At 38.5% G+C, this 22808-nt stretch overlaps 1 protein-coding gene across 1 annotated transcript in view; it reads right to left on the reverse strand.

The window, feature by feature from the left end:
- The window catches only part of ACP5 (acid phosphatase 5, tartrate resistant), a 62744-nt gene that overhangs the window by 8693 nt on the left and 31243 nt on the right, over nucleotides 1-22808 (reverse strand). The window contains exon 4 of the mRNA XM_053716040.1: nucleotides 4478-4823. Within this exon, the coding sequence (XP_053572015.1) occupies nucleotides 4478-4823 (346 nt within the window). The remainder of the gene's footprint in view (nucleotides 1-4477; nucleotides 4824-22808) is intronic.

Here is a 22808-nt window from a genome sequence, read left to right on the forward strand (position 1 = left end):
CGCTGCTTGCCTAACATTGGGTGCATATATGTTTATCAGGGTAACAGGGCAGTTAAATAAGATTCCTGTATGGATAAGGAGTCTGCCCTCATCATCCTGGCTTCGCGAGGTGAGCTGAAATAAGAGATGTCTGTGCAACAGAATACCTACTCCATTTTTCTTGTCAGTACAAGAGTGCAAAAAAACAACTGGGTATGTGTGCTGGAGATACATCTGCGGACCATGACGTTGTGGAAATATGTTTTCTGGACAAAAATAATGTCACCAATTTAACCTTTTTATCTAGAGAAAAATATTTTTTTTAAGTTGTTATTTTTATTGAATTTTCAAAAGTACAAGAAAAAATAAAATAAAAAAAATGATGATTATATATATATATATATATACACACATACATATACACACACCCATACGAAATAGAGGGCACTCACAGGTCTTGATAATTTTTATAATTTATTATCGATCCAAAAATCACATAATTCTAGTCGACGTTTCAGCTCCACATATGAACCTTTTTCAAGACACCTTAGTCATCTTAAAGTCTTACCTTAGATTAAGCTGCAAATAGCCACCTGCACCCTTTCTATATCATGCAGCAGGGACAGTAAAAAAGTTATTTTAAAATGAATATTGTGCCTGGCCACTTTGAAATGACTGCCAATCTCTGCCCACTGATGACATCACGATCTGGGCGGCATTAAAAGGTCACTAGTTACAAAAGATTCAATAGTTAGATTCAACAGACTTTCAACGCTATTCAGCAGAGTGCCTAGATGTAGCCCATATTGTGATGTCATCATTGGGCGGAGCTTGGCAGCCATTTCAAAGTGTCCGGAAACAATATTCATTATAAAATAACTTTTTTTACTGTACCTGCTGCATGATATAGAAAGGGGCGCAGGACGCTATTTGCAGCTTAATCTAAGGTAAGACTTTAAGATGACTAAGGTGTAGAATGTCCCTTTAAGGGACGACAAAAAAAATTAGTCTTTTTTTATGGCAATTAATATAGTTCTGAATCTGAAAGTATGACAACCAATGTGTAAACGGAAATCCATATTCCTCTTTACGTTTCGTCATAGGTTTCAAAGCCCCTGAATGATGGATCTTAAAAAAAAAAAAAAAATCGGAATGTAGCACAAAAAGCCCGAAGTAATAATGTTTGAGGATACCTTAGTAAAGGGAAGATTCAGGTTCCCCAACAATGGGTTCAAGGGGGAAGGAATGGTCGCTATCAAGGGGATTCTGTATAAGATCTTATCTCATACCCTTAATGAGTCTGATTGTTTACAGCCATGAGGTCTTCTTCCAATCCTACCCAGTTTTTCATCACTACCTCTGTGCCATTTCCACATACCTGCTAAATGGGAAGCCCAATAATAAAAGATTAGGAATTCCCAGGCCCCCCTTTTCTTTTTGCTGGTAAGATAGGCGAGAGTATAGACATTTTTATGATCCAGCTCAACCAAGATAAGGGTTTAACCTGACAGGTTGTTAACTCATTTTTGTTGTTTGTGAGTAGGTTGACAGTTATTATTGTATATCTCATTGATAGATCTTGAAAGTTGCATCCCTAAATATTTAATTGTATGGTAATATTGTAAATCTGTTGAGGGGGATGTTGATATCTATCATCTTTGATTTATTTGTGTTTATCAAAAAAATTGGACCATGTGCTATACTCCGATATCTCTCTATCAATATAATTAAAAGGGACCGTATAGTCAAAATTAAAGTTTCATGATTCAGATAGGACATGCAATTTTAAACTACTTTCCAATGTACTTTTTTCATAAAATTTGCTTTGTTCTCTCGGTATTATAAATCTAGGTAGGCTCATATGCCAATTTCTATACCTTGAAGGCCGCCTTTTATCTCAGTGCATTTTGACAGTTTTTTTTACAGCTAGACAGAGCTAGTTCATGTGTGCCATATAGATAACATTGTGCTCATTCCTGTGAAGTTACTTAGGAGTCAGGACTGATTGGCTAAAATGCAAGACTGTCAAAAGCACTGACATAAGGGGGCAATCTGCAGAGGCTTAGATACAAGGCAATCACAGAGGTAAAAAGTGTATTAATATAACCGTGTTGGTTATGCAAAACTTGATGGGTAATAAAAGGGAATATCTATCTTTTTAAACAATAACATTTCTTTAAGAGAGAAAAATTGTAGACAGTGTCAAAAGTATATTGTATGCAAACAGAAAGATCTTGTACTCCAATACGCCGATTATCAAGCCTTGTATCAACAGGTTTCTCCTAATCCTACTTCGTTAGAATGTCAATGGTGACTACAAACAAGATAGGATACAGGGGGAAACCCTGTCTCGTACCATTCCCTAAAGTGAATTGTTTTGACAGTTCACCGTTTACTATTACCGGCGCAGTTAGGTGATTATAAAGGGAGAGTATGCAATCAATATATATTAGGAGCTGACTCCAAACTTAGACAGGGAACAGAAGATATACAAATCCAATTGACCCTGTCAAAGGCTTTTTCAGCGTCCATAGCCAATAATATGAATTGTTTGGATATGTGAATTAACAAAATTTATGCTTACCTGATAAATTATTTTCTTTCCTGGCATGGAGAGTCCACAAATCCATTCTAATTACTAGTGGGAATTCAACTCCTGGCTACCAGGAGGAGGCAAAGAACACCCCAGCAACGCTTTAAGTATCCCTTCCACTTCCCATAATCCCCAGTCGAGGAAATACAGAAAGAGAGGAGGAACACCAGGGGTAAAGAGGTGCCTGAAGTTAGAAATAATAAGCTGTCGTGAATATAGACAAGGGGGGGCCGTGGACTCTCCATGCCAGGAAAGAAAATAATTTATCAGGTAAGCATAAATTTAGTTTTCTTTCCAATGGCGTGGAGAGTCCACAAATCCATTCTAATTACTAGTGGTCACCAATACCCAAGCTAGAGGACACAGAATGGATGGGAGGGAGAGACAAAACAGGCGGACCTAAATTGAAGGCACCGCTTGTAGAACCCATCTCCTAATAGAAACCTCAACTGAGGCAAAAACATCAAATTAATCTTTTTTTTTTTTTTTTAAAAAAAGGCAGTAACAAAGACCAAGTGGTTGCTTTGCAAGTCTGAGCCACAGAAGCCTCGTCCTTAAAAACTCAGCAAGAAGAAACAGCCCGAGAGGAAGGAGCCGAAATCTCCTCAGAGGACTTTTGTCCAGCTGACTCATAAGCCAAACAAAATACACTTCTCAACCCAAAAGAAAGAGAAGTAGACGAGGCCACTAGACCCTTTCACTGCCAGAAAATACTACAAATGGGCAGAAGATAGACAAAAATTCTAAATAGCCTGTAGTTAGAGCCTTAGACCACAAACCACATCTAGGTTCCGAAATAGACGCTCCATCTGAGAAGAAGGATAAGGACATAACGAAGGAATGAAAATACACAATTGATTTAGCAGGTTCGAAACCACCTAGAAACAAATCCCAATTTATTACAAACAACCGCCATATTCCTGGACAGAAATAGAAGGGGATAACACTGCATAGCTGACGTTCTGAGACTCTACGAGCAGAAGAAAAAGCTAACAAAACCCTCCATTAAACAGAGTAATAACCAGGCTAGGGTAAGAGAGAGATTACAGGGCAGAGATTCTGAGTTGGATTAGAACCTGAGTCTCCCAGTCCTTAGATCAATAAGCTATCTACTGAGCTAATCAGATCTACACAAAGTAATATAGGCTACACAAGCTGCTAGGGCCCAAAAAGAACATTTAATCTTGCCTTCAGTAAAGCATAAATGTAATGTGGTAGCCTCCTACTGTATGCTTTAAACATCCACACAAAGTAATATATGCTACATAAGCCCCTAGGGTCCACAGTGAACATTTAATCTTGCCTTAAGTAAAGCATACATGTAATGTGGCAGCCTCCTACTATATGTTATATACATCCACACAAAGTAATATAGGCTACACAAGCCACTAGGGCCCACAGTGATCTTCGCACACCTCCATGATGTACAAGGGCAAATAATGACTGGGGATTATGGGAAGTGGGAGGGATACTTAAAGCTTTGTTGGGGGGGTTCTTTGCCTCCTCCTGGTGGCCAGGAGTTGAATTCCCACTACTAATTAGAATGGATTTGTGGACTCTCCATGCAATTGGAAAGAAAAATATTTTTAACATGTTTAACAGCTCCTGTTTCATATGCATGATTTTTGAGTATGTCCCTTTTAACTATGTCCTATGTGTCTGGTCTTAAAAAACTAACCTCACAGAGGTAGTGGACTTCAGGATGAATTTGTAACTTGGCAGATGCAAAAGAACTGATAAAAATAAAATGTCAAACTTTGCAATGTACTTATGAAAAAGTTTGCATTAGTGAAAAATATTTTTTGGAGTTCCAAGTCCCTTTAAGACATTGTCTACATTTAGCCTCTTGGACAAGCTGGCATATTCACATAGATTCATCACAATATACCCACATAAGGTACCTACCTGCAAGTTGTGGTCATGGCCACACAGGTAAGCTGTTACCCTGTACTTCTTCAGCAGAGGCTGTACGTAGTCCACAAGACAGTCAGTTGGCCCGTGTTCTGCCACTGACCACACTGGGTAATGCCCAGCAACCAGCACATACTCTTCTTTTGCAGATTGTAACTTTTCTGTCAACCAGTCTAACTGGATATTTGCTATTTTATAATCTGCTGGTTGACGCGGTTGACCTTCCAGGTTATCATCAGAATTTCCACATAGAAGAACGGTGTCCATGACCAGGAGACGCACAGACGCATTGCTCTCAGGAATCTTAAAGACAAGGTCATAGTAATAATCGGGGTAGTGCCTGCAAAGGGAAGAGAAGGATTTCCATAAGCCATACATTTTAAAGGGATAGTAAAGTCTAAATTAAACTTTCATGATTCAGATAGGGCATGTCATGTTAAACAACTTTCTAATTTACTTTTATCATCAAATTTGCTTTATTCTCTTGTTATTCTTAGTTGAAAGCTAAACCTAGGTAGGCTCATATGCTAATTTCTAAGCCCTTGAATGCCGCCTCTTATCTAAATGCATTTGACAGTTTTTCACAGCTAGAGGGCATTAGTTCATGAGTTTCATATAAATAACATTGTGCTCAAGCACATGAAGTTATTTAAGAGTCAGCACTAATTGCCTGAAATGCAAGTCTGTCAAAAGATCTGAGATAAAGAGGACGTCTGCTGAAGCTCAGATACAACGTAATTACAGAGGTAAAAAGTACATTTCCACCAGTGTTGATTATGCAAAACTTGGGAATGGTGAATAAAGGGCGTGGCTATCTTTTTAAACAATAACATTTTTGGATATTTCTATCCCTTTAAATATTTAAAGGGAGGGTCTAGTTAAAATTAAATTTTCATGATTCAGATACGGCATGCAATTTCTAAACAACTTTTCAGTTTACCTTTATCATCAAATTTGCTTTGTTCTCTTGGTATTCTTTGTTGAAAGCCAAACCTAGGTAGGCTCATATGCCAATTTCTAAGGCCTTAATGGCCACCTCTTATCTCAGTGCATTTTGACAGTTTTTCACATTTAGACAGCGCTAGTTCATGTGTGTCATATGGATAACATTGTGCTCACTCCCATGTCAAAGAACTTGGATAAGGGGCAGTTTGCAGAGACTTAGATTAGGTTATCACAGAGGTAAAACGTTTATTAATATAACCGTGTTGGTTATGTAAAACTGGGGAACAGGTAATAAAGTGATTATCTATCTTTTTATACAGTAATTTTCAAGTAGACTGTCCATTTAAGGAAACATTTTTTTTTAATTTAAAACTTCCCAATTATTTATGTGTTTAAAGGGACAGTGTATTACACCCCCCCAATTGGAGTTAGAGAGAACAATTGAAAATTAACATTTTATTACATATCTCTCCTAAGTATTTGACGTTGGTATAGGGATATAAGAGATAAGATAAGGAAGCATATGTGTGTATAGAAAGTGATAAAATAATCAGAACTGATTTTCCTGCAAGCTCATCCCATTTTAATGGGTTGTAGTTTAAAAAAACAAAAAAACAGCCATTTCATATACACAAAAACATAAATAAGCAATTTCTCATACATTTTGTACTCTGCAGTCATTGGAAACACATTAAGGGTCAAGCCTATATTACAGTGCACTGTTCCTTTAATGGACATTAAACAAATCTAGATTACACAGAAAAGGTTTAATTATACGTTGCAACAAAAAAATATAATATTTATTTTTCCTGCTTTTCCTTTTACTTATAAAAAGACAAAATATAGCAATGAGAAAATGCTCTTGCACAACAGACCATTGTATTATTGCCTGCTATGTGTGATAAGTTCAGGATTTACAGTGTTATAATAATATTGGTCCAGATTACGAGTGGAGCATAAAATTGCACTTTCGAGAGCGTGATATTTGTACTCCATTCAGTAATACCGGCACACGCAAATGTGCTGGTATTACAGCTTCAGCGCAAAGCGAACGTGACCTTGTGTTCGCATTGCAGGGAAGCTTGGCGCACTTCCATAGACTCTAATGGGAGCCTCATTCTTATGCTGTGAAACACGGCATAAAACCTAACACAGCGAAGGGCAGCACATTTTAAATATATACATATTTATGTGTTTATATAAAGGATATACATATTTATGTGTTTATATAAAGGATATACATATTTATGTGTTTATATAAAGGATATACATATTTATTTTTAGGAATAACACAGTTCCCATAGATCCAGTGTAAAGACACTTTTCAGTGACGTTTTTTTAAACAACCTACACCCCCTCACTTCCACCTTTTATAACTGCTTTGTGCAGTTAAATATTAATAAAATAAAGATGCTCATATTTTTTTAATGCACACTACACTGTACTTTGGGGGACATTTTTAAATGTGTCTGGTTAATTTTCCGAGTGCTAATTGCTACCGCGAAATTGCGGTAGCATTAACCAGCCGCTTGTAATGGCTGGTTATTTATTGTGCGCCCGTAATCGTGTGGGCACGTAATGGTCACCTGATAAATTAGCGCTTCACTTGTACTCTAGCCCTTAGTTAGGCAATGTATCTGTGGAAACTACATCCTATGTTCATCTAAACAGCTATATTACTAAACATTTTCTTCCTTATAATTTATAAAACTATATTTTTCACTTTCACCGCATTGTAAACTTTCTTCCGCTCCCTTCCATTTCTTGTTTTCTTTTGCATTGTAGTGATGTCGAGAGGATTCCCACCCGCTCTCTCTGAAGACCATTGGGAAAAAAATATTTTCTTTCCACTCACTCATACAAATGCTGTTGCCTTCCAGTGATACTTGTATACAGTAATTCGGTACTTGAGTTCAGAATCACTATTTACAAGTAAATCATGCGTACGGCTCGTTCGGTACTGAGAATAATTTGAGTGAAAGGGAGGGAGTTAAAATACGGCATATAGGTAAATCATTTTTAATACTTATTTGCATGTTAAAGAATACAAAATGTATTTACATAAATGGAACGCAAGTGAAAGTTTCAAACTATGAAGAGCAAATACACAAACTTTACCATCACTTTAAATGTGGTTTGCTTGCTAACAGCCAGCTAAACTAGCAAATGTACCAAATTCTATGAATCCGTCTCCCCCTAGAGGATAAATATGAGTAATGTTTTGGTTTTACCATGGTCTTTTATTTGCAAAGAAAGTTACATATGCACCCATAAATAATATGTACTGTAGGGTATGAAATGGCTATTAAAAAAGAAGATCCAAATCAAAAATCATTTAAAGAAATAACAGCTCATACCTATTGTATTTGTTCTAAAGTATGGTTACTAGTTCTACTAGGTATTTAGGTTATGGCCTACTGAACACTAATTATTTATACATTAACCTACATTCAGTAAAGATTTGTTTGTGAAACTGTCTCACTAAAAAAACTCACTACAACATCACCACTAGAAAATGGTGAGATTCATAGACTTTGTACTCGCTCCTCCTAGGAGCAGTGATTGGCGAGATCAGCTCCATTGAAATCAATGCTTATACCTTGCAACCGTTTACTTCCCGCGGCACAGTACCACTTTTACTATCAAGGATACTGGCATCACAAGAATGTTTTAAAAACATTACAGCAAAAACAGCTGAGCCTCTATAAAACAGCCAATTCTAACAATGTGTGAATAAAAATTAAAGGCATCCTCAGATGTGATATAGTGTGACAAGGCTGAGAAAAGCTACGTCACACAAGTAAATCACATCTTTCTAAATCCCACAAGCTGAGTTTATCTAACGAGACTAACGTAACATAACAAAACAGACATTCAAATAACAGTTCCACGCATTTACAGATCCCATTTTGCCAAGTGTTGTGGTTATGAATTAATAGAAACACAGAAAAACCATCAATATGTTTGTTGTGCGGGATATCTTGTATTGGATCATTTAACAAGCCCCCTATGAATCGTATTAAATGTGTAGCAATCAACTTCTTCAGTATCACTTCCTCTTAGTCAACGATCTGAGCAGAAATAGAGCTTTTATTTGTTCTCAGGAATTTAGTTTAATAAACTATGTTTACATGTTGTTAGATATTGCTTTCTCCAGGGAGCAGCTCACTAGGCCTTACAAATGCTTCAGTGCTAATAAAAAGTCTTGGGGCATTCTAGGAATTTCACCATATTTGGCTTTTTTACATGTTATTATAACTGCTGGGCACAACTACCCTAAACGTTGAATGGCTCAATAAACTGTATCAGAAATCTGAAGAAGGGGATTATCCTTATAAATTCCAATAGTCAGCTCCCACGCACGGCTTACTATGCAGCTGAGAATGATAACTAAAATGAATGTAGGTACATCCCACAGTCCTTTGCCCAGTGTATCCATGTCCAACACTTTGGAGCATGCTGCAATACCCACTGTCAGGTTAGCTAGCGGAGACTGCAGCCGGGGGCATCTGTCTTCATAAGTAAGCAAAAAGCAGAAAGGAAAGGCGCGTCCTAGAGCAGACAGTCTACACAGTACTCCACCAATAACCCCAAGTGAATAGATACTCACAAGTGTGGCAGCATCAATATGTGCTTAGTAGAGCGTACTGAGAGATTCCAGTGTCCCAGCGCACTGATCCACTAATCTGGAATCTAAAACAGGAATAGTCTGAAGCAGGTATTCTGCTTAAGATTAAAAGTAGACTCCAAATTCTATGTGCAGCCAAAAACTTTTAATAAAAACTATAATGACATTTAAAAGCATGTGTTACTAATAAAAGGCTCACACAATTCAAATGCAAAGCGTTTCTTCGGGCAAAATGTGACAAAAATCTGGAGTCAGATTTAAAAGAAAAAATATCCAATTAACATGTAGCCAACAGCAATCAACCAATAGGAGAAAGTATGGCATTCTAAACAATCATCCTATTAACAGCCGGTACACATTCTTTTCATCCACTCCTAAAACAGTATGTCAGTGACATCATCAAATAAACACCTCCCTCCCTTTGCTCCGCTTTATCAATATAAAAAAAAATATCATTACCAAGTACAAAATGTATATAGTATGCCAATATAAAATCGGTCTTTACCCTGCACCATTATTTGTTATGCAAAAGCTGAATCTGTCAGATGCTATTATATCTGGAGTATCTCTTCTGAGCGATCTCTTTTGGACAACTTATGTATACGTCCAAAAGTTAAAAGTGAATATATCTAATTGCTCCCGATACAAAGTGTCGTACACATATTAATTGCTGCCATTGATAAACCCCCCGCCCCTCTTGGCGTATCAAACACACTCAGTAGTAGTGTGTGATAAATTTCATCTGGGATCCTGCATCTTACACATCTGTAAACTCTGGTTAGCTGTTCAGGCTCCACCACACCCACAGTGGGCTTATCATGCTCCCTTACTATGTGAAGACAGATTGCAGATACAGACAGTGACACAGAAACGGTTTCTGTCTCAAGCCTGTACCTTCCAATCTGATGAAGCGGTTACGTACCGCGAAACTCATAAGGCCACACCCACCTTACGTCAGTGACATATCGAGGACTTCACGGGAGTTTGTGGAGGACTAACCGGTTACCTGAAATGGAAATTAGAAGGTACAGGCTTAAGCCAGAAATCTGATTGTGGATATCTCGAATGCGTGTGTACAATGAAAATCCCCATTAAACATCGGATGTGCTGAACCGGTCCTGTCACATAAGTCAACTCTCAGTAGGACGCATAACCTTTAGAGAGCTTCCATACCTCACATTGTTTGAGGGCTCTTCCTGTGAGTACACACCCTATGGCAGAGCTTTCAAAACTTTTCATGTTGGTGACACACTTTGTAGACCTAAATCATTTCGCGACACAGTAATTCAGTTGTTCTAGCAAACAGGAGGTTAAACTTACTTGTTTTAAGAGATACGGACACATACATAAATTATATAATAACAAAATGTATTTACAAGTAACAGTATGTATGTGCAAAAATTAAACAAAAAAGTTTAACACCATTAGCTACTTACTATTTTAATGGGATGTATAAGGTTGATGGGATGAACACAGTTTCAGAATATTTGGTGGAATATTAGATAAAGACACTCGCATTTCATCATGAAGCAGCTGTCCCACTCACTGACTACACATGCAGTCACGTGCCGATAGAGGCGACTATACGTGCAGTCAAGAGTCAATGTGCCATCAAAGCCGTTAATGGGAATAGTTTCAGTTCCCACTGAGCTGCGCCAATAGGTTAAGATGATCTGTGACCCACTAGGTATGCGTAGCAGGCAGACGGAAAGTTGGAAAGCAAAAAAAAAAAAGAATTAAAAAAAATTTGTGCTGAAGCAGGGACAAACCTACACACTGCTGCCGACACAATAATGTGTCACGACACACAGTTTGGAAAGCACTGCCCTATGGGGTGGTGGTTTGTTCTTTTTTTACCTTTTTCATCATATTAAAATAATCTGCAATATGTAGGTTGCTTTGTGCGCCTTCTGTTTTTTGTGCATGCATATATATATATATATATAGATAGATAGATAGATGATATATGTATCTATATATATATATATATATATATATATATATATATATATGTGTGTGTGTACGTTTTTGTGGAATGTGATCTTTAATATAAGAAATACATTTGTTGGTAAATTTACAATAATTTCTTAATTTTTAGAATAAATAGCTGGTTGAAACAGATATCCATTGAAAACCCTTTTTATGTCCCGTCCCCATATATAGTTTTCATAGGTAAATAAAAAAACAAAGGCTCTATTTCTGTGTAAATGGAGGTATAGCAAAAATGCTAAAAATTCTCCGGTACTTTGGTCGTTTTTCTTAAAAAATTCACAGCAGCGAAATGATTAAGGGAATGTTAAAGCAGTTTTCTTGCTTTCTATATACTGTGTGCGTCCCTGTTTTTTTTTTTTTTTACCCTTGAAGCACAAACTGGAATGCGCTGGAAAGAGAATGACCCTTATTAGCCAACTCCTAAATGCTATCTTCCCCTGAAATTAGCAAAAAAGAATAACTGGAAAATGTCTAATAAGAGGACACTAAAAGCTAAAGGGACCTGTGCTAGTGATCATTAAAACTCAAAAATATACAATTAAAATCTATGCATAAATAAAAATGTATTAAAAAAAACAAACAAATCATACAAAAATCAAATCTTAATTCATAAACAATATCCAGTTAAAAATGGACACCTCCCTTTAACCCCAGCGTTTTGCAGCAATATATGTGTGATCCTTCACTTATAACCACCCTTTTTAAACTCTAATATTAATAATGTTGTCCATAAAATCCCAGTATATCAATGAATGTTCCACAAAATGTCCCCAATTTTTTTTTTGTAAAACAAATTCCTCCAAAGTTATTTAGAACATTGTATTGAAATTGTATACTTATCTCTAATGAGATATTCTGACTGGTTTATATTTTCTAGGAGATCTATATACATATACAGTTGTATGCAAAAGTTTAGGCACCCCTGACAATTTCCATGCTTTGCATTTATAAATAATTGGGTGTTTGGATCAGCAATTTCATTTTGATCTATCAAATAACTGAAGGACATAGTAATATTTCAGTAGTAAAATGAGGTTTATTGGATTAACAGAAAATGTGCAATATGCATTAAAACGAAATTAGACAGGTGCATACATTTGTGCACCCCAACAGAAATATTGCATCAATATTTAGTAAAGCCTCCTTTAGCAGAAATATCAGCCTCTAGACGCTTCCAATAGCTTGTAATGAGTGTCTGGATGAAGGTATTTTGGACAATTCCTCCTTGCAAAACATCTCCAGTTCAGTTAGGTTTGATGGTTGCCGAGCATGGACAGCCCGCTACAAATCACCCTACAGATTTTCAATGATATTCAGGTCTGGGGACTGGGATGGCCATTCCAGAATATTGTACTTGTTCCTCTGCATAAATGATTTTGAGCAGTGTTTTGGGTCGTTGTCTTGTTGAAATTTCCAGCCATGGTGTAACTTCAACTTTGTGACTGATTCCTCAACATTATTCTCAAGTATCTGCTGATATTGAGTGGAATCCATGCAAACCTCAACTTTAACAAGATTCTCAGTACCGGCACTGACCCCACAGCATGACGGAACATCCACTACATTTTACTATGGGTAGCAAGTGTTTGTCTTGGAACGCTGTGTTCTTTTGCCGCCATGCATAACGACCCTTGTTATGACCAAATAACTCAATCTTTGTTTCATCAGTCCACAGCACCTTCTTCCAAAATGAAGCTGGCTTGTTCAAATGTGCGTTTGCATACCTCAAGCGACTGTTTGTGGCGTGAACAGAAAAGGCTTCTTCCACATCACTCTCCTATACAGCTTCTCCTTGTGCAAAGTGCGCTGAATTGTTGAACGATGCACAGTGACACCATTTGCAGCAAGATGTTGAAGGTCTTTGGAGCTGGGCTGTTTTTGACTGTTTCACCATCCTTTGCCTCTCCGATATTTTACTTGGCCTGCCACTTCTAGCCTTAACAAGAACTGTGCCTGTGGTCTTCCATTTCCTCACTATGTTCCTCACAGTGGACACTGACAGCTTAAATCTCAGTGATAACTTTTTGTAGCCTTCCCCTAAATAATAATGTTGATCAATCTTTGTTTTCAGGTCATTTGAGAGTTGTTTTGAGGCCCCCATGTTGCCACTCTTCAGAGGAGAATCAAAGAGAACAACAACTTGCAATTGGCCACCTTAAATACCTTTTTGAATGATTGGATGCACATGTCTATGAAGTTCAAGGCTTAATGGGCTCCCCAAACCAACTGTGTGTTCCAATTAATCAGTGCTAGGTAGTTATAGGTATTCAAAACAACAAAATGACAAGGGTGCCCAAATTTATGCACCTGTCTAATTTCGTTTTGATGCATATTGCACATTTTCTTTTAATCCAATAAACCTCATTTCACTACCAAAATATTACTGTGTCCTTCAGTTATTTGGTAGATCAAAATGAAATTGCTGATCCAAACACCCAATTATTTATAAATGAAAATCATGGAAATTGTCAGGGGTACCTAAACTTTTGCATACAACTGTATGTTTCACTCTCTTAATCTCTTTGTAATATTGTGTGAGGGTATTTTGTTTTCAATTATGATCTGATACTTTTAGCGATCCTTTGTATTATAACACCTTAAATTTGGGTGTCCACGAGTACCAATTCATAATACCACCTTAAAAAAACCTTCTCTTCTGAGTATAGTTCAATTAACCAATCAGCATTGAATGTACAAATATTTAAAGGAACTTATCCATATTTTACATATCTTGATGAGCCCTGTAAGGCGGGCGAAACGCGTAGATGGACTGTGGATATTTTGACTAATTATATTTAAACAAGCAGCCAGTTTGAGCCGCATAAACTAAAAGCCCATTACCCAATCGCATTAAGCTCCTAAGACCATATGACCGCAATTCCAGTATATGTAAATAATGACCCTTTTTGCCTTTATGCCAGATGCACTTTTGACCTAGTTACAGCAATTCGCTTCAAAGCTATCAGGAGTATGAGATTATGGTTTAACCCCTGAATTACTGCTTTTCTTGAACTATATTCACTAATAAGTCTCCTATGTGCTACTCTCTTTGCATCTTCATACTGGGCGCCACCATCTTGGTCCTTAACTATGCTCTGACCCTGTGACAGAAGCAGGGTGCATCTACAGACCTGTCACATTGTTGTCTTTTTTAAAGGCTGTATTGTGCACTTTAGTTTAACGTGTACAATACAGAGCAGGAGCTTTACATTTATGAACTGGTTGTATTCTATATTTTTCCTGATGTCTTTTTATATTTGTTATATAAATTTAAGGTGTTTTTTTTTTTTTGCTAGTACAGTGTGTTAAAGGAACACTAAAGTTAAACATAAAGTTTCATTATCAAAACATGCACACTCTTTTTATATGCACACTTTGAGGCTCCAGCTCCTACTGACCATGTGCAAAAGTGCACAGTATATACACGTATATGCATTTTGTTATTGGCTGATGGCTGTCACATGATACAAGGTGAGAGAAACGTGGATTAACTTTTAAATGTGCAATAAAATATTCTACAGCTCATTTAAAATAAAACAAGCTATTGCATTGTCTTTTTATTGTGTATTTGTCAATTATTCAATTCTACTTATTTAGTAATCCTTTAAAATAGTATTATGGAGCAATATAGTAAAATTGACTGCAGCTGCAATTTTCTGTGGTTCCTGAGTGATCCATTAACTACGTGTTTAACTCCTTTGTGGGGGGAGGAGGTTAAACAAATAGCGTAAGATTGATAGTAATAAAGTCACACGCCCTGATTAATTAGAGCATATTATTTTTCTACTGCACTCTCTCTCTTTAAAGTGGAACATTATCGAGAGTCAAGAGTCTGTTGCAAACAATGGTATTTGTATTGCGTAAGGCTGTTCAGACCTTCGCTGATTACTTCTCTATGTCTACTTACACTGGTGATTTTCACAGAAAACCTTCTTTAGCATCTTGATGACACGAGTTATTATGGTGTTAAGATAAGACCATACAACATAAGAATGGTTTAAGTTGTCTAAATTATAATGAAAATGACCACAAAATGCATGTTTGTAACCAACAGCGGCTCAGTGACTGATTAGGAGAAGTAGTTTGCGCTTGCGTGTTAGCCCCACTAGATTTTGGCTTTTTGTGCGTATTATAAGTTAAAAGTAAGAAGTTTTTGCTCACGCACTGACCTAACGCGCACAAAAACCCGAGCTTGGAATATTGTGACTCCATTAGTGTATTTCCCCATAGACTTCAATGGAACGCGAAAAGTGAAAAACAACATCTAACAAGTCATGCAAACACAAGCGTAACTAACAAAGTGCACAAACCCGTCATGAAATATTAATCTCACATTCCAATGTTCTTCACATAGCAGAATATGTTCTATTTATTCTGAAATACATATCTCTATATTTATCTGGTATTTTGGTAAAATATATATTTATACCTATATGTCTTCAGAATAGGGTTGTGCGATTTTGGGAAAAAAAATAAAAAAATTGTGGTTTTCTATCCAAACACTACAGAATCTTAATGTACATGTTTCTCAATGCCCAATACACTCTGGGAGCATAAAAATACAAACCACAAAATAGTGGCAGACTGGTGAACTTGATACTAGGAGTCGGAGACGACACACAGGCAGTCTTTGCTGTTGGTTGAACATAAGAGTTATAGAATAAGGCGGTGGAAGGGAGGAAAAAATAGACATAGAATGGTAGTGTCCGGGAGTGGCAGGGGAGGCAAGTTCTACTTTTTGGAAAGACAACAAACACACACAGAAACAGTAAGGGACTGGGAGGGACATTATAAAAAGTACAAAAACACTTTTTTTATTCATTAAATAAATGTATTTATTTTCTGTTCTGAATCAAGAGCAATAGACTATCATCTATTACTAGAGACTCAACTCAATTATATATTTTATATATAATAAAAATTATCATCAATAAATTATGCTTACCAGGTAATTTTATTTCCTTCTGTATAAGGAGAGTCCACGGCTTCATTCCTTAATGTTGGGAAATACTGAACCTGGCCACCAGGAGGAGGCAAAGACACCCCAGCCAAAGGCTTAAATACCTCTCCCACTCCCCCCAGTCATTCTGCTGAGGGAACAAGAAACAGTAGGAGAAATATCAGGATATAAAAGGTGCCAGAAGAACAATATAATTTATGGGGCCGCCCATCGGAGAACACGGCGGGAGCCGTGGACTCTCCTTATACAGAAGGAAATTAAATTATCTGCTAAGCATAATTTATGTTTTCCTTCTTACTATAAGGAGAGTCCACAGCTTCATTCCTTACTGTTGGGAAATTTATACCCAAGCTCTAGAGGAGACTGAATTATAACGGGAGGGACAAAAAGAGAGGCGGACCCTAATCCGAGGGCACCACAGCCTGCAAAACCTTTCTCCTGAAGGCTGCTTCAGCAGAAGCAAACACATCAAACTTGTAAAATTTAGAAAAAGTATGTGAGGACCAGGTAGCCGCCTTACAAATCAGATCCATAGAGGCCTCGTTCTTAAAGGGACACTCAGGTCAAATTAAATTTTCATGATTCAGATACAGCATATAATTTTAAACAACTTTCCAATTTACTTCCATTAAAAAAAATGTGCACAGTCTTTTATATTTACACATTTTGAGTAACCAGCTCCTACTGAGCATGTGCAAGAATTCACAGACTATACGTATATGAATTTGTGATTGACTGATTGCTATCACATGGTACAGGGGGAGTGGAAATATACATAACTTTGAAATTTGTTAGAAAAAAATCTACTACTCATTTGAAATTCAGATTAAATGCTATTGTATTGTCTTGTTATCTTGCATTTGTTGATTATGCAAATCTTCTGTGTTTACTGGTCCTTTAAAGGCCCAAGAGGAAGGCACTTTTCTAGTAGAATGAGCCGCAATTCTCTGAGGAGGCTTATGTCCCGCTGTCTCATAAGCTAAGCGGATAACACTCCTTAACCAAAAAGACAAGGAAGTCGCAGAGACCTTCTGCCCCTTACACTTCCCAAAACAGGCAACAAGCAAGGAAGGAGTTTGTCTAAAATCCTTAGTAGCCTGAAGAAAGAACTTTAAGGCTCGAACCACGTCCAAATTATGAAGCAAACGTTCTTTCAAAGAAGAAGGATTAGGACACAAGGAAGGAACCACAATCTCTTGATTGATGTTACGGTCTGACACAATCTTAGGGAGAAACCCTAACTTAGTACGTAGGACAGCCTTATCAGAATAGAACCCCAGATACGGAGACTTTCATTGCAAGGCGGCAATCTCAGATACTCTGCGCGCAGAAGCAATAGCCAGTAGAAAAAGAACCTTCCAGGATAACAACTTAATGTCAATTTCATGCATAGGCTCAAACAGAGCCCGCTGCAAAACCTTAAGAACAAGATTCAGACTCCAAGGAGGAGCCTTAGATCTGAAAACGGGTCTGATCCTAATCAGAGCCTTAATAAAAGACTGTACATCTGGAAGCTCTGAGTGCCTCTTGTGCAGTAAATCAGACAGGGACGAAATCTGTCCCCTCAGGGAACTGGCAGAAAGACCCTTCTCCAGTCCATCCTGGAGAAATGATTGGATTCTGGCTAAGATTTCTACGTTGATATGCGCTTCTAAGCATTTTGAAGCCCGATTCCTCTCAGAGTACAGTGAATGTCAGAGGGATGTGAAGGGAGTATCACCTATTGAATGCAATGGTTTTCCTCACGGGAGATCTATTTCATAGGTTCTCTGTTATCAGTTGTAGAGATTCATCTCCTACCTCCCTTTTCAAATCGACGATATACTCTCATATGACATTACCTCTACTGATAACCGTTTCAGTACTGGTTTGGCTATCTGCTATATGTGGATGGGTGTCTTTTGGTAAGTATGTTTTCATTACTTAAGACACTCTCAGTTATGGTTTGGCACTTTATGTATTTTAATAAAGCTCTAAATATATGTATTGTACTTATATTTGCCATGATTCAGGTTTTCAGTATATTTCCTTTTGCAGACTGTCAGTTTCATATCTGGGAATTGCATTTTTTAGGAAAATGTATTTCTTACCTGGGGTATAGTCGTTTTTTCAATTGACTATCATTTTCAAATTCACGGGCAGAATTAGGCTCGTGAGGGTGCAAAATGCCAAAGTATATTGCGTCATTTTTGGCGCAAGATTTTTTGGCGCTAAGTTACGTTCGATAACGCAAATTTGTCACTTCCAGCGTGACAAATTTGCAGCCTGTCGGAACCTTCAGTCTCAGTCATTCCTTTCAGTAGCTATGTGCATGGAAGTTTTAGGTCTCATGACTGCAGCATCGGACGCGATCCCCTTTGCTCGTTTTCACATGAGACCTCTTCAGCTTTGTATGCTGAACCAATGGTGCAGGGATTATACATGGATATCACAATTAATATCCTTAAATCCCAATGTTCTACTATCTCTGACTTGGTAGTTAGATCACCATCGTATAGTTCAAGGGGCCTCTTTTGTTCGCCCAACCTTGACTGTGATCACAACAGATGCAAGTCTTTCAGGTTGGGGAGCTGTTTGGGGATCTCTGACAGCACAAGGGGTTTGGAAATCTCAAGAGGCGAGATTACCAATAAATATTTTGGAACACTGTGATTTTCAGGGCTCTTCAGATTTGGCCTCCGTTGAAGAGAGAACCGTTCATTTGTTTTCAGACAGACAATATCACAACTGTGGCATATGTCAACCATCAGGGTGGGACTCACAGTCCCCAAGCTATGAAAGAAGTATCTCGGATACTTGCTTGGGCGGAATCCAGCTCCTGTCTAATTTCTGCGGGTCATAACCCAGGTATAGACAATTGGGAGGCGGATTATCTCAGCCGTCAGACTTTACATCCGGGGGAGTGGTCCCTCCATCCAGATGTGTTTTCTCAGGTTGTTCAGATGTGGGGTATCCAAAGAATTAGATCTGATGGCTTCTCATCTAAACAAGAAATTTCCCAGGGATCCTCAGGCGGAAGCAGTGGATGCGTTGACACTTCTGTGGTGTTATCAACCTGCTTATATTTTCCCGCCTCTAGTTCTTCTTCCGAGAGTAATCTCCCAAATCATCATGGAGCAATTGTTTGTGTTGCTGGTGGCTCCAGCATGGCCTCACAGGTTTTGGTATGCAGATCTTTTTCGGATGTCCAGTTGCCAACCTTGGTCACTTCCATTAAGGCCGGACCTTCTGTCTCAAGGTCCATTTTCCATCAGGATCTCAAATCATTAAATTTGAAGGTATGGAAATTGAACGCCTAGTGCTTAGTCATAGAGGTTTCTCTGACTCAGTGATTAATACTATGTTACAGGCTCGTAAATCTGCTTCTAGAAAGATTTATTATCGAGTTTGGAAGACTAATATTTCATGGTGTTCTTTTCATCAATTCTCGTGGCATTCTTTCAGAATTTCTAGAATTTTACAGTTTCTTCAGGATGGTTTGGATAAGGGTTTGTCTGCAAGTTCCTTGAAGGGACAAATCTCTGCTCTGTTTTATTTCACAGAAAGATTGCTAAGCTTCCTGATATTCACTATTTTGTAAAGGCTTTGGTTCGTGTCAAGACTGTTATTAAATCAATCTCTCCTCCTTGGAGTCTTAATTTGGTTTTGAAGGCTTTACAGGCTCCACCTTTTGAGCCTATGCATTCTATGGACATTAAACTACTTTCTTGGAAAGTGTTGTTCCTTTTGGCCATCTCTTCTGCTAGAAGAGTTTCTGAATTATCTGCTCTTTCTTGTGAATCTCCTTTTCTGGTTTTTCATCAGGATAAGGCGGTTTTGCGAACTTCATTTAAAATCTTACCTAAAGTTGTGAATTCTAACAACATTAATAGAGAAATTGTTGTCCCTTCCTTGTGTCCTAATCCTAAGAATTCTTTGGAGAGATCCTTTGGAGGTGGTAAGAGCTTTGAAATATTATGTTGAAGCTACTATAGATTTCAGGAAGACTTCTAGTCTATTTGTTATTTTTTCTGGTTCTAAGAAAGGTCAGAAGGCTTCTGCTGTTTCCTTGGCTTTGTGGTTAAAGCTTTTGATTTATCAAGCTTATTTGGAGTCGGGTCAAGCCCCGCCTCAGAAAATTACAGCTCATTCTACTAGATCAGTCTCCACTTTGTGGGCTTTTAAGAATGAAGCTTCAGTTGATCAGATTTGCAAAGCAGCAACTTGGTCTTCTTTGCATACTTTTACTAAATTCTACCGTTTTGATGTATTTGCTTCTTCAGAAGCAGTTTTTGGTAGAAATGTTCGTTGGGCAGCTGTTTCAGTTTGTTTCTTCTGCTTATGTTCTAAGTTTTTCTTTTCATTTATGAGAATAAACCTATATTTTAGGTTGTGGATTTATTTTTTCAGCGAAAAATGGCTGTTTTTATTTTATCCCTCCCTCTCTAGTGACTCTTGTGTGGAGTTCCACATCTTGGGTATTGCTATCCCATACGTCACTAGCTCATGGACTCTTGCCAATTACATGAAAGAAAACCTAATTTATGTAAGAACTTACCAGATAAAATAATTTCTTTCATATTGGCAAGAGTCCATGAGGCCCACCCTTTTAATGGTGGTTATGATTTTTTTTGTATGAAAGCACAATTATTTCCAAATTCCTTTGTTGATGCTTTTTACTCCTTTCTTTTTCACCCCAATACTTGGCTATTCGTTAAACTGAATTGTGGGTGTGGTGAGGGGTGTATTTATAGGCATTTTGAGATTTGAGAAACTTTGCCCCTCCTGGTAGGATTGTATATCCCATACGTCACTAGCTCATGGACTCTTGCCAATATGAAAGAAATTCATTTATCAGGTAAGTTCCTACATAAATTATGTTTTTGATGAACAAAAGGACCTTGTTTCAGCAGATCCCTGCGACAAGGTAACTTCCATGGAGGAGAAGAGGACATCCCCACCAGATCCGCAAACTACGTCCTTCGCGGCCACAATGGAGCAATCACTATAACTGATGTCTGTATCTGCTTGATACGGGACACTACACGAGGAAGGAGTGGTAACGGCAGGAAAAGGTAAATTAGATTGAACCTCCAAGGCACTGCTAATGCATGTATTAGCTTTGCCTGAGGATCGCTGGACCTTGACCCATATCTAGGTAGCATGGTATTGAGACGAGACGCATATCTCCGCAAAAACTTCGGGATGGAGACCATTCCCCTGGATGAAAAAATTGTCTGCTGAGAAAATCCGCTTCCCAGTTGTCCACACCTGGAATGTGAATCGCTGACAGCGAACAGCTGTGGGCCTCCGTCCACTACAGAATCTGAGATACTTTCCTCATTGCTAGGGAGCTTTCTCATTCCACCCTGATGGTTGATGTAAGCCACCAAGGTTATATTGTCTGATTGGAATCTGATAAACTAGGACAAACCCAGAAGAGGACAAGCTTTCAGAGCATTGAAGATTGTTCAAAGTTCCAGAATGTTGATCGGGAGGGAGCGTTCTTCCTGAGACCATAGGCCCTGTGGCCTTTTGGCACCCCAAACAGCTCCCCATCCTGATAGACTTGCGTCCGTAGTCACAATCTCCCAGGATGGTTTTAGAAAGGATGTCCCTCGGGACAGATAATCTGAACAGAACCACCAAGAGAGCGATTCTCTCGACCGGTTGTCCAGGGAAGTCTGTTGAGACAGATCCAAATGGCCGCCGTTCCACTGCCTCAGCATGCACAGTTGTAACAGTTTGAGACGGAACCTGGCAAAGGGAATTATGTCCATGCTGGACACCATGACACCAATTACCTCAATACACTGAGCCACAGATGGCCTTAAGGAGGTCTTGACATGCCGAAGCTAGCTTGCAACATCTTTGGTCTGTTAGAAATAACCTCATGGATATGGAGTCTATTATAGTACCCAGGAATTCTACCCTGGTTCTTGGAATCAGATAACTCTTTTCTAAGTTTATCTTCCATCCATGAGATCTAAGAAGAGAGAGAAGAGATACTGAATGGTCTTCCGCCAGACAAAAAGTCCTTGTACCAGAATATTGTCCAAGTAGGGAGCTACTGCTATACCTCGGGTTCTGGCAATGGCCAGAAGAGCCCCAAGAACCTTTTTAAAAATTCTTGGAGCAGTAGCTAGACCAAACGGAAGTGCAATGAACTGGAAGTGCTGGTCCAGAACACAAACCTTAGGAACTGGAAGTGATCCTTGTGGATTGGAACATGAAGGTAAGCATCCTTCAGATCTACAATGATCATGAACTGTCCTTCCTGAACTAGAGGAAGGATGGACCTTATTGTCTCCATCTTGAACGAGGGGACATTTAGAAACTTGTTTAAGCACCAGAATCGGGCGGAAAGTTCCCTCCTTCTTTGGGACCACAAACAGGTTTGAATAGTATCCCAAACCTCTTTCTGTGATGGGAACCGGGGTAATGACCCCTAGGGAAGACAGATCCCACACGCACCCCAGAAAAGCTTCCCTCTTTTATAGCTTTGAAGACAGGCTTGAAAAGGAGAAATCTGCCCTTGGGTGGTTGAGATTTGAAACCTATCTTGTATCCCTGAGCTATGACCTCCAGGACCCATGGATCCTGCACGTCCCTGAACCAAGTGTCTGAAAACAGCCAAAGTCTGCCCCCTACACGATCCAGCGGCGGATCGGGGGCCGCACCTTCATGCCGACTTGGTTCTCGGTGGGCTTCTTATTCTGCTTGGATTTATTCCAGGATTGAGCCAAATTTTAAGTACTCTTGACTTGCTCGGGCTTAGAGGAGGACTGTTGTCGCTGGGATTTCTCAGAACTAAAGGAACG

This window comes from Bombina bombina, chromosome 6, assembly GCF_027579735.1.
Source record: "Bombina bombina isolate aBomBom1 chromosome 6, aBomBom1.pri, whole genome shotgun sequence".
Classification (NCBI taxonomy): Eukaryota; Metazoa; Chordata; class Amphibia; order Anura; family Bombinatoridae; genus Bombina; species Bombina bombina.